This window comes from Bombus bifarius, unplaced genomic scaffold (genome assembly GCF_011952205.1).
Source record: "Bombus bifarius isolate JDL3187 unplaced genomic scaffold, Bbif_JDL3187 scf7180000008033, whole genome shotgun sequence".
Classification (NCBI taxonomy): Eukaryota; Metazoa; Arthropoda; class Insecta; order Hymenoptera; family Apidae; genus Bombus; species Bombus bifarius.
The window spans coordinates 378911-392408 of record NW_022884404.1 but is presented as its reverse complement, the minus strand read 5'-3'; the positions used below and the strand labels follow the sequence as shown (position 1 = coordinate 392408).

The 13498-nt window shown below is 30.1% G+C and overlaps 1 protein-coding gene and 1 long non-coding RNA gene across 4 annotated transcripts; one reads left to right on the top strand and one right to left on the bottom strand.

Annotated features, from left to right (window-relative positions):
* Positions 1 to 1650: 1650 nt before the first annotated feature.
* Positions 1651 to 9896, bottom strand: LOC117207495 (Usher syndrome type-1G protein homolog). 2 transcript variants are annotated; one of them, XM_033447796.1, is made up of 7 exons: positions 9765 to 9896; positions 7320 to 7463; positions 4923 to 5195; positions 4504 to 4777; positions 3980 to 4288; positions 3206 to 3407; positions 1651 to 3093 (listed from the first exon to the last, which is right to left on the bottom strand). In XM_033447796.1, exons 1-7 carry the CDS (start codon positions 9785 to 9787, stop codon positions 2849 to 2851), a joined length of 1470 nt encoding a protein of 489 aa, XP_033303687.1. In that variant the 5' UTR covers positions 9788 to 9896; the 3' UTR covers positions 1651 to 2848. The 2 variants fall into 2 exon arrangements, with proteins under 2 accessions (XP_033303687.1, XP_033303688.1); XM_033447797.1 differs by lacking the exons at positions 7320 to 7463; positions 9765 to 9896 and adding an exon at positions 6215 to 6302.
* Positions 6343 to 10905, top strand: LOC117207496. Of its 2 annotated transcripts, XR_004487523.1 has the most exons (6): positions 6345 to 6481; positions 7011 to 7139; positions 9018 to 9209; positions 9597 to 9724; positions 9809 to 9991; positions 10526 to 10905. It is a non-coding gene; the product is annotated as an uncharacterized LOC117207496 (long non-coding RNA). The 2 variants fall into 2 exon arrangements; XR_004487524.1 differs by lacking the exon at positions 7011 to 7139 and having other exon boundaries at positions 6343 to 6481.
* The last annotated feature ends 2593 nt before the right edge of the window (positions 10906 to 13498 follow it).

Sequence of the window (13498 nt, the reverse complement as noted above, 5' to 3'; positions counted from 1 at the left end):
AATAAAGGAGCTTTCCGTCTTAGATGTAGCCATTGTCGGAGAGACACAGGCAGCTCTTTGCTGTATATGCACATACACATATACACATGTAATGTATATATGTGTATTTGTACGTATACGTGCATATTTTATAAGAATCATTATGTTCAAAGAGAGAAGTTGAAATAGAGTGATTCATCACTCGGATTATAAGGTCACTGTACATGTATATTATTTCTAGTGTTGTGTCTTGTAACTGCTTCTACTTGAATTTTGAAGATCATCAATTATAGGAAATTCGAAAATGTTTTAACCGAACTGCCTATAAATTTATTTAAGAACAAAGTTCATTCTTCCTATTCACGTTTCGAATTTCCTTTCATTTGTTCTTCGAAAATCACTTAGGAGTAAACTTGTTTCTGTTTGTTTCCTTCTCCTTCATATCGTTTGAGCACCGTTCCGGAAACAAGCGAAAAATTGTTATTCAGTTGTAAATATAGCGTACGTTTATAATGATAACGATAAACAATAGCCTTAGGGGTATTGCTAATATTATCATTATTGATATCGACACCTATGCGATAGCTTTAATAATATTTATCATATGATCGGCAATTAATAAAACTCCAAGGATTCCACTTGACTCAATTTTCCTGACCACTTTGGTTACGCAGGGTCACGTTTTTGAAATTTCTGAAAGTTCAATTCAAACGAAAAGTATAATACTATATCGAGAAGTATCTTTGTACGTAAAAAATTTAGTCGCATTATTTGTTTTTAAGTTTTTCAGACGATAATATTCTATTGATCTGATTCATTTCTTGGTAGATTTTCGTACAAAGGTAATTCTACTTAAACATTTAAATAGAAGAAAGTAACACGCTGAAGATGCCATACTTAGGAATACGTTATTGATAAGAAAATAATAGTCAATGATGGAACATCGAGTCATTTTGTACAGGCATTGTCATCTTTATTTTCCCTTTCTTAGTAAAGAGACATTTTCGATTTATATTTGAGAAGTTTGATTTTGATCGTAAGAAAATCGATATTTGTTTATAATCTAATAACGTGTTACTTGTTCGACTATTTGCAAGAATTTGTTACTGTATTTGACATTTTCCTACCTTGTATAATGCAAGACTATTCATATACGTGAGACGACACTTCGAGATCAGCAAACTAAGTTTTCCCACATATATAGTGAGCTTTCCTTTTCTCATAGGAAGTTAATCTTGTTAGTAATCTATGTTGTCTTTTATACTGATACAATATTTTTTATTTATACAGTCAGTGCAAAATATTGTGCACAGTTTCAAAAGAAAATATACGGGTTTATTAAAATTTCTTATCATTTATAATGAAAACTGCTAGAAGGCGATATTTTTTTAGGTAAATATTTTGAGATTGTAAATGAATAGGAAGCGATATGAATATCATATCTTTTATGAAGAAATTAAATTTTACGTTATAAGTAATCTTTTTGTGAATCGATGACTTCCGTGTTTCTTTAATGAAATTTGTCATTCATATTTGCTGCCAAAAGGAGTTTTCAATGAAATTGCCATTATGCAAAACCGACTGTTGTGTATAGAAACAGAAGACATAGCTTATAGGGCTCTGAAATTAATCGATTAATAGTAAAAATAAATTAATCCGTTTTTATATTAATAAATTGATAGTACTCTAGAATAATCGGACAAGTTAAACATCAATATTTATTATTCATTAATCGATTAATCGGGCAGCCTTAGTAGGTGAGATCGCGAGAATCACTTCTGTATCATATCTTTTTCACAGTAATGGTAGTTCGTACGCTAATCATACAGGTGCGTAGAAACGCGTACGTGTCACAAACACAGGGCACCAACAAATTTTCTACAAACCATTTTTTTTTATTCTGATGCACATTAATTGCAACGTGATGTACTTTTTTGTCAACAAATGTATCACCAAATTCTACTTGCACGAACACGGAAAAACCGTAAGAGAACATGAAATGTCTGTTCGCGGCGAGGCGAGAAATGGTGCTGTAATTTTTTGCGACTATAAGAAGCTTGTATATTTTTGCGTCTCTTGTTTGTAAGATAATCATTTACAAATAAAATTACAAAGAAAAAAATATTATATTGTTAGTATTTGCCTTTTGTGTACAAATTATTAACATATTTTTTACAAAATAAGACTATTTTATAAAATGTTTTTGATATTTATTCGTATCATATTTACATGTTTTAGTTTTATGCGATTTGTACACTTTGTATATTGTATTTATATGACCAATAAGAAAAAATTAATTTCACTTATCCTATTGTCTAAAGAATGTATAAAGATACATTCTATTAAATTGGCATTTACATTCTCATTTACATTGATTAACTTAGTAATGTATTCTATTGTTTTAAGGCACCGTACAAGCAAAAAATTAGGATTTTTGCATGATGAAATAGTATTTCAACATGTCGTTCATACAGTGAATTACCAATTTATACTTTTATGGCTTGTAATTTTTTCCGGAAATGAGTAGATTTTTTGTAGTACATTAATTATAAGGAAAATGGCAAGGAGCGATACATCGCGTCTTATGATTTGATTATAGCAAAAAAATAATGTAATCTTATAACACCTACACATCCGTGTAATTAAAATAACTTTAATCATACAATCACGCGAAATTTTATATGAACTATAATTAAAACGTAAGTGCAACTGTTCGTATTGATTTTTTATACGTTGTATACAATTTAGTTTTGTGTTAGAAATTAGTTGTATAATTTTTTAGTAGGCACTTAAGCAGTTTATTAGGCAAGATTAAAATATTCGAAAATAAAGCTAATATTCTTTTGTTTCCTCAGTAATATTTCAAGTTTCACAGTCTACTATCTTTAATGACATTTTCTGGAGCATCTAATGCTCTTTTCCTGTTAGCTATTGCATTCATTAATTTCCTTTTAGGTCCAAGTGGAAGTTTAAGTGCCGCTATATCAGTTTCAGTTAGTAGCATTAGGGCTTCTAGATCAATTTGTTCTGATTCTAAAACCGGATGTACCGATGAAAGATTATTGGCAACTAAAAATCTTTGCAATGGTGTCCATTCCTCATCGGTTTCTTCCTCTATAATTATATATGATTTTATATCAATTATTAGTATTTAAGATAAAAATTTAACAGACATATAAATATATTAACAATTTGCAATAGAATTTAGCAATATAAAGGATTTTACCTGAAAGTAAATCATCATCCCACATACTTTGTCGGCGAGCTAAACTACCTGCGCTTCCTATGCTGATTTCTTCGTTGTGCCCATTTGAGTTGGTTCTATGACCATTTATAGAACCGTTTACAGAACCATTCACGCAAGAGTTACCGTTTTGTTCATGTGCATCCACTTGCGAGACTGGTAGATTATCGAAAGTAGTTGTTATCTAAAGTTAGAAAACAGCAGTCTTCTATACACTGCTTTAAATAAAATCATTATATTTGAGACATTTCAATAATATTAATGAGCTATTATTCTATTATCTATCCATTGTAATATTAACAAATTCTTTAGATGAATATATTAATATCTTTCGTTGTTAATTTTGCATTTGAAATGCATTACGAATTCAATGTCTTTAATATCGTTGAAGAAATGAGTAATATAATCAAATTGGGTGGAATGTAACTATTTAAAACAATTATCGTGAGCAGTGACCGTGTAATCATTTAATTTTACAGCTATGTATGTCATTATAACATTAATAAGTGTTGTGAAGTAAAATAATCACAAAAATAGACCATGCTAAGGTAAATTCTGCATTCTGTGAATGGTCGTTATAAGGAACGTTTCGCAATAAAAATTTTATATGTTCGTGAAATCATAATTTGAATTAATTAAAATGTCCCGTAGTCATATAAGATATCATAAAATATCACGCTACAACATTTAAATTAATTAATAGGCATTTCTCGTTTAATCTCTTTTACCATGCAAAAATATAATACATAAACTTACCGCTCTTCGAAATGCTACCGATCCAAAACCAGGTCGATTGAAGATACTTGCCGGTTCTTGCAGCAAAACGTTATCTCCTACGCCATCCATGTCTTCTCTATCATCTTGTTCGGTATCTTCGTCAAAGGATCGATCGCCCAAGAGATCAGGAGTACTTTGTGCTTTGCTTAGTGTACCCCAAACGTCAGAGATTTTTCCTCTCCTTCCTGCTTGTTGAGTTTGCGTTTCGTAAGTTCCTACGTACATTACTTCAGAATCTCTTCTAAGACCAGTGAGACTACGTATCGATTTTTTTCCATTTACTTCAATCTAAAAATTTTTAATCAGAAAGAACAGAGCTTAATTCTCTTTGATAAAAGAAATATTATACATAAAAATAAAATAGATTCAATGTTGATTTTTAATTATATTATTGAATTATGTTCAAAGAAACACTAATAAACTTATTTGCTAGTATTAAAATTCGTTTCTTAGTTATTTACAACCATGTTTAAAAAATATGTAAGTTTAAATATTTATTTTACCTCTACTACTTTGAAATCATCAACGGCTTTTCTCGCTAAAGCTTTTCTGCATACTGCACTGCCTTGTTTCTTTACAGTAGTGCCAACGATATCGCTGAATGTTGGTGAAGGCTTCACTCGACCTTTGAAGGTCAACATACTGGGTTTGTGAGGTAGAATGCCGGTTTCGTTAACCGTAGCTAAATCCAATTTCGTTCGATCTTTTGATAACTTTTTCTGTTCCTTTTCAGCTCTGATTTCCGCCATCTTCTGTTTTTTCATATATTCTTTTAATCTGTTTTATACATAATTGATGATGATAAAAATTGAAAGTGGAAGTTGTATCAGTGTTGAGGTATAACATTTTTTTACTATATTCTTTTACATATTCTTATATCTATATACTCCTTTTGCACATATTTAAATAATTGTATAAATACCGTTTTTCAGCATCTTTTTCTGCCTTTTCTCGAAGTAAACGACTCTTTTTGCGATTATTTAATTCTTGATCAGCTTGAGCAAGATCTAGAAACTGAAGAGTCATCTCTCTACCATTTATAGCAGCCAAGTCTCTAGCTGAATGCCTGTCGATATCCAATGACCAAATATTGCAGCCGAATTTCACGAGGAACTTGACGCAATATTCATGACCCCTTGCCGCTGCCAGGTGAAGGGCCGTATTACCAAAATAATCGGTTTTGTCAGGATCTCCCCTACAAAGAAAATCGTTAAAATACAAATTATTCCACATCTGCTACTTGTTACTCGACGCATATATTCACAAGGATGAAGTTGCGAGTTCATTTCCACATTGCTTTTGCAAATATCTTCATTAACTTTTAATTTTAAAGTTTTGAAGTACAAGGGATTATGTAGAATGGAATGTAGTTAAAATAATATAGCTTGTATAATATGTGATGTCATTATTTTCCTATTGACAAATTTGAACGACGTAGTAATAGTTTGCATTTTTACAATCGTCGTTAAAAATATATATTTTTACCCTAGGGGATTTGACCTTCGAAAACGAATGGAGGGAATAAATGAGTTCTGTAGCATCACATCCTGTCACGCAATGACACACGAGCGGAACAAAGTTCCGGAAAGATACCGGGTCTTATATCGAATTTCTATCGTTCGTCGACCACACTGAAGCCAGTCGAACGACATATGATCTTATTCATAATAGGGCACGTGCTGTCTTTCAGCTTTTATATCAGCTCTTCACGGATCGTCGCTGATCCTATGAAATAATGTACAGTCGTAAGGTAGTTTCAAAGATCCCATACGAATTATCATCCAAAATAAATCTTGAGAAATAGAACATTTGTGAAATTGAAACAAATAATAGAAGACACCTGAATAGAAAAATTATAGTAATATTCTATTAAATGCATTTACCCTTTTATACATATTATGTTATTAAATGATACTGTATACACTACATTAAACCGTGTACTATCTGTATATAATAATGTAAGTAACAGTAAGTGCAATACGTGTAAGAAATGTGACTATTTTATATTATACTAGATTTTATATCTTTTATCGTAGTGATCAAACATTACTCTTTTTATGTATGATCGTATTAATATCAGTGATTGAATTATTGAATGTTTCTGTTACTTCAAGAATAAGTTACAATTTCTGCATTTTATTTTGTCTACAAAATGGGTAAGTAAATATTTTAACTAGAGAAGGTTAACGTCCAACAACGATTTTAAATGATTACATGAATGGCAATTCCTTGTTCCCCTGTTCCATTTCATTCCGTTCCCCTGCGTTTTGTTCCGTTCGTATTGTTTCCCACTCCGATTCGATTGTTTTCCATCGGTGCTTGCTTGGCCGTAATTTCCGTTCGTGGGGTCGATAGATGCCAGATTATAGCATATATTTCCGGTTTCGCACATCTGTCATCGTTTAATACAAAACTCTCGTGTATATTCATACATGTACGTACTTAAAGGAAAAAGGAAACCACGAATATTTTATATTAGAGGTACGTTTTAAAAGTAATCTATGTTTCAGCGATTAATGCAATTTTTTTCATGTTTTGTGAATGTTATTCATATGGAGTATTGTTAAAGTTTCCGCGTTCACTAACCATAACGGCCTCGTACTTAATTTACATGTGACTTTCAAGGTTAACTAAAGATACATACGTATAAGCTTCTTCAATTTTGTGTATTACATGTTGATAAGTCTACTTTTTTAAGTAATAAATTTACAAGATGCCATAAATAGAAATTGTTAAAAAAATCGGTAATACAATATAGTAGGATCATACAATATAGCAGTAGGAGGAAATTTGTTGTAATGAGATTTTTGAATATTTTAATTGAACTATTTGTTTCAAGATATAGTATTTATATTTAATTTATCTTATCTAATATTTATATCTCATATTTATTAAGAAATCTACATTTTCGAAGTAAAATATTTTGTGTAAAAAATTACATCAAAAGTATCGTCTGTGCACGCGTGAGCAGTTACATTTTACCGCGAATCTTTTCTGTTTTAGTGCGCAGATGCAGAAATAGGAATGTAACCAGAAATAAGAAATGTTTGACGATAAAACTGTTCATCCAAGAATCGAGAGGTATTACATCGTTTCTGTTTAGGGATTCTATTTTCCACGAGCTATTGCAAGTGATATGGTAAATTAATATAAACATGCACATGCAGCGATAAAGTCTTCTTTTGAAATAAACTAGTTATTAATTGTAACTCGTAAAAGAGTATAGTATAGTATAGTATAGTATAGTTTCGTAGAAACCCTGTGATGCGTATGGATGTTTCTCGAATGTATTTATAAGTAAATAGTTTTGTGAGTATACCCTCTGGCGACGAGCAGTCTCAGAGCATCTATATGACCTTCAAAGGCTGCCCATAATGTAGGGGTCATTCCACCGTCATCCCGTGCGTTACAATCCTTTTTTGTTGCTTCTTTTAAGATGTCTAAGGCGCCATCGCGTGCAGCTCTATAGAGAAAACAATTATTTTCAAATAATCACTGATCACATATAACCGCTAAAGAATTCTGTTATATTTGATATAGTATGTTTTTTAAAAGATAAATATTTCAATTATACGATTTTATATCTAATGATATTTGATGCAAAAATATTCTGATTTTTTAATGACAGACATTAATAATCAAGATTAAAAATTTTATAATAAACGAAGTTACCTCTTTCGACATATAATACAATTAGAATTACAAAAAAGTCGTATTCTACCAAAAGATCATTGAGTCTTTAAATAATTAGTATCTTTTGTTGTAGGAGCACTTCCCGCTATACATGTATTTAGAAGTAATAGATATTTCATTACTATATAGTTATCTCGTTTCTTGATAATTTCCTAGCTCTACTTATGAATTAAACTGCATATCTTGTGTCATGATAATGTGACATAGCACGTCATCGTTTTCTCCTTCGCTCGAGTTTTCTTCTTTTAATTAGTCTTTCTCTAATTAAGAATTATTATACAAAATTTTACATTCGTATATATATGTATGTATACAATGAAATTTAACGTTTAAAGTTTACTTTCACTTTTTAACACTTCGATTATTTGACGTTACTCTATTTTGTTTCATATATATATATTTAAAGATGTATGAGTCTATTTGTAATATGAAAAAAAGAAATGAGAAAAGAGTCCTAAATGAAAAATATGAGCGAAGATGTCAGAGAAAGCACGTACAAAGTTCTAACGAGCTCCTTGCATGATAATTTTCTCTATGTTACAAATCATTAACCATGAATACATCTTGACACGTATTGATTTTACTTAAATGAAAGTATGTAGAAGTGTTGTAAGACAAATGATTACTTTTATTAAATTAGATGAGATTCCTAATTGTTATTTTTAAAAATCATAATAATTGTATATAATTATGTATAAAATTTTATAAGAAAATATAATGTGTCCTACGAACTCTGTCCACCTGAAATATCTTTGTTATTTCAAACAATACGCGAAAATGTTTCTAAAATGAACAAATGTATCAAAAGCACAACAGTACCATTTTATATGTCTATTATTTGTTTACATTTGAAGTATTACATACATCTTCCAGCATGACTCATAACGAAAGTAAAAAGATGAACATAATCAAATATCTCAGAAACGGCAAGGTGTGGGATAAATGTACCTTCCTTTTATACCCAGAATCCGCTATGGTATCGAACTCAAGTATGAAAAATTGGATATTGCATTTAAAAAAATAAAATTGATCTCCTTATCTTTCCTGTGCATTTACCTGTAAAGAAACCATTATCTGTTACCATATGTATGTATTTCTTCAAATCCTACAACTTTAATTCGTAATACTTTCGCATATTGTTTGAAATAACAAAGATATTTCAGATGAACAGAGTTCGTGGGACGCAGCTGTATATGCGTTATTCATTAGAAAGAGCATTGACGATTTACATTTTATGTTCTCTAAATAATGATTTAGTTTATTAAGTATTTCTATTTGAAGAGTAAATTATTGCGCCTTTTAATTAAATGGATACTTTTTTCAGTGAAAGGTGATATTCAGAAGTGTAGTATACATTATACAATTGGTGCTCGTAGAAGTGGGCTGGATGATAAATCTTCCTGCTGAATCAAATAAAAGCAAAGGTGTTCTCATGCATAAATTCCGCACGCGTGCTATGATGTACATATACCGATGAGATAGTACTTACATGATCATAGCCATTGTACAGTTCTGGGTAAGTAGGTATGCTTCAAATTTTTTAAATTCTTTCATTCAGTTATACTGCACGTATCACTTATATTAAATGATGCAGTATTGTTACCAAAATTTTGTTATTAAATCAATTAATATCCGTGTACTATCTTTGAACGTACTAGTTAATTTATATTAATAAAAGACCCGTTTTTTATAATTGTCGCAAAAAAGAAAAACAGAAATATCTACACCTACATATGAAACTAGAAATTAAAAATAGGTGAATTTTGAATTGTGATGTCGCAGTGATTATGAAACAATAAATTTCTTCGATTGATTTCTTATCGAATTGTAGTTGGTGGTCAAGATTTCAAAGTGCAATACTTCGTTCTCATGGTTAACCAGGCATGTCATTTTTTCACTCTAGCCAGAGACAAGAACCTGGCTCCACGACATTTCTCTGCTTCCTGGATCTTAGATAGATATCTTGTTGTAGTATATTAAAGCGTACCGCGTACCATTGGTAGAGAAACAAAAACATGAAAACTCAGAAAGGTATGCACAAAGTTTGTTGCTCGTATAAAAGGAAATTCACCTGTGAAATCGTTCGGACGTCATTCTGTTCCTCTATCCTTTTAGGAAGTTTCGTTACCGATGGCAAAACATCCCTGCTGGAGGCAGAACTTTTGGCACTTTTTCTATGAGATGCACTTTAAATAACAACAAATGCAAGTATCATAGATCCTGCATATTTTGAGCAAAGTGAAACAACCACACGCGCTGAGTATGGCGTCCAGCAGTGTACTGCTCAAACGAACGAAGGTATTATACTCTTACTGTATTACTTGGACCGTGTTCTGTGGTCCCTCACCAAGTCTATCTTACTTTCGACCGTTACATTGATAAGTCCTCTCTCGCTCTTTTACCAGTTCCCGCCGTTGCTTACCTGTCTGGTACCACCATAGGAATACTTTCCGCCACCTAGTGTTCAGTATTCCGTTACGTACGTGTGCAATCTATTTCTACTCTACCGACAAACTTTCATACTGCCTTTTAAAAATTAATCTGCTATAGCACTGTCAACACTGGCGTATTTTCTATAATAGCTATGCAATTTGATCTAATATATTTTAATTATGTAGAAATTTGAAAGTGTTTTTATAGATTAATTGTATATTTGAGACAATAGAAATTTACAGTGTTAAGTTCTTATTTGCCGTTTATTTATTATGTGCGCATTTACATTCTTTATATTTTGTTGGTTTTATATATATGATCATAGTTAGGAAACATTTAATAACTTATAATAAAAACTTATGTATATACATGATAAAGAAATTCTTTTGCATGTTATAGATAAGGAAGATGTAGTATGATGACTTATATTAACGATTGTTGGATTAGTCGGATTCCTTTCATCAGAAATAAACGGAGAAAAGTTGTAGTTATGAAAGTTACCAACATGAAGATAGAATGCTGCGCCGCAATCGGTAAGTAGGTATTTTAAAAAGATAAATGATTCACGCCTAGTATGCAATCGCTTCTATATCTCTTAAGTAATAATTTATGTACAAATTATGTTTTCGAAGTTGTTTTATTGAGACGTTACAACAATCAGCATGCAAAGATTACATTGAGTCCAGAATCTTACAATATTCATTTGTTTCAATATACTTGCTAAATATACAATTGGCTTGCAACAAAACCACTTGTGTCAAGCAAAGAACATTGTTAGTGCTGCAAAAGATACCCTTGAGTACAGATTTTGTGCACATTCAATTGCCAACCGGAGATTCCTTTGATATGTTTCTTTATTGCTTTACAACATGGACGTAAAATAATGATTCTTTAAGAATTACATTTTTTAAACAAGTTGTTTATATTGCACATTTATTGCCTTCATTTGATTTTAATACAGACATTTAGGAATAATGTTACATGTAATATAAAGAAAGATTAAGTATTCGTCATACGTAGTTCTTAATTCTGTAAAAAATAGTCTTTAATTTAAACAAAATGTTTTGAATTACAAACAAACTAAATACGTTATTATTAAACTTTTAAGAAATTGATCTTTTTACACATTTTCAAATTTCATAGTAATAAATATATAAATTGACATTACTCATGTATTTCATGAGTATCTTTAAGTCGTTAATAATACAATCCGCTTTTCTTAAGTTCAATTGTATATCTTGAAATCTTGCACCGAATTTGCAACACTAACGATAATACCAAGCAATCCTTCCTATTGTTATTAACCCTTATTTACTTACAATTTCATCACAGCTTGATTATGTTTTTATTGTTAATTGTTAACTATGTATTTCGTATATTTACATGTTATCAGTATGAATAATTAACAGAGCAACGCCAGTATTGAATGCATCATTTTGAAATTTCACTGCACTTCATCGTGTATATGAAATTATACTTCAAAAGTTAACATTTCTTATTATGTAAATTAAAAAAAGCGATATAAATATTTTGTTCCTTCAAAGTTATGCTTCTAATAATTTTATTCATAAAAGTTAAAAAAAATTATTTTATTATACGAAAAAATGTTCAACAATATTTCAGTTTTGTAACATGTACGCAATTAAAAATTTTAATAAATTTTAGCTTTTAACGTATATACACAAAATATTTAACAAAGATTTCCCTAAGTAAGTACATTGGGTGGGACATATTAGCCCAGAGAAATAATATTCCAAATATTACCGGAGATTTATCATTTTTATATGTATATTTCTTTAACCATTGGTCCATTCAAACTCGAATAATAAACAACTTTTTGTTTTCTGAACAAACTCAATTCGTCTCTTCTCGTTTTATTCCGTTTACCAAGAAAATGTTCCTCAGCAGTTTTACTACCAATTTTTAGTACAAAATATCGAATAAAAATAAACGAAGAAATTTCTCTGCACGTACAAATGCTGTTTTACTGATTTCATATGTATATTATTCGTACTAAAAATAAACTAAACTACAGAATGCTGTTTTTTATTATATGCTGATTTAATATGTTCAATTGTGTTTTATCAATGTCATCATTTTATCGTACGAGAGATATAAAAATAGATTTTTATATTCATTTGGCTAAGCCTCTGTTTTTAAAAAACAACATATATACGGTATATCACTCGACGTCAATGGATTGTCATTTTTGCTACATTTCTTTTCTTTTACACTCGATTCGAGTATACCTACAAAATTCATTTAATTCCTTCGTTCTTATTATATCATCCAAGGAAAAGTATTTTTTCATGGAATTTAAGAACGATTTTGATATTTTATGCAGGTATAATGAAATAGGCCTCAACTCGTGAAACGTTTAACAATAGAACAAGAAAGATTTTGACAGTTAATTCTTTTCGAATTACTGCACCTTCACAAATGTGTTACAAGGGACAGCTCAACGCTGTGTAAATATAACATTGTACGTCATACGTATTTAAACGAGTTTGATACGATATGACAAAATCGTGTCATATATAAATGTCATAAATACATTGATTTTTCCTTTATATTATTTAATATATTGTTTATCGTTTCAATTTAAGAAATATGTTGTTTGAAATTCCAACGCATTCTTTTATATATATATGTATTGTATATATTTTTTTGTAGCAGTCATTTAATAGCTAATATAGATTGAGGAATGGTAATACGATTTATCATATGTGTTAAAAATTAGAAAATACATTTTTAGTAAAGTTTCGCTACAAATACATATCAACAATTTTTTCGAAATATTTGAAATGCATTTATGTATTTACGTTAAATATTTTTCAAGCGACTTGAAGGGCTTTTTATACATTGCCAAATATGAAATCACGTGAATAATTTTCAACATTTTCGTTTTGCAACTGTCATTGTCTTTTCGCTTTATTTTTCGTATCATAGACATTGAGAAAATTGTATAACGTAAAAAGAATATAGCGTAAAAGATTTGTATGATTATTCTCGGTAGAAATATGTATCGTAATTTCAACATAACTTTTATGTACCTTCGTTATAGGTAAACGTTAATTTTGTACAGATTGATCGATCACTTTTAAGAGGGTATATTATTTGTCATCATCGCGGCAAGCTTTTATGTTTATCATGTTTCTTTCGTTAAGAAAATAATGTTCTTCTGAAAATGATTGTCTTGCAACAGAACGCAATTTGTGAAAAGCCATATTAGCTTCACTTATACTATGTTTTGAGATCATTGAGCACACATTACGTTACTATATATTGTAGTTCGGAATTGAAAGATAGAATATTTAATTATATAATGAATCATAAAATAAGATACAGTGAAACAACGTAAGATTCGGAGTG

What these genes read in the sequence shown, in the direction of transcription:
- LOC117207495 (XM_033447796.1), bottom strand. Translation starts at nt 9,787, where the DNA reads ATGACGTCCGAACGATTTCACAG. An exon ending in CGGTAGCATTTCGAAGAGCG is followed by an intron (nt 3,408 to 3,979) that starts GTAAGTTTATGT and finishes TTCTAACTTTAG; the next exon opens with ATAACAACTACTTTCGATAA. An exon ending in GGATGATGATTTACTTTCAG is followed by an intron (nt 3,094 to 3,205) that starts GTAAAATCCTTT and finishes ATATAATTATAG; the next exon opens with AGGAAGAAACCGATGAGGAA.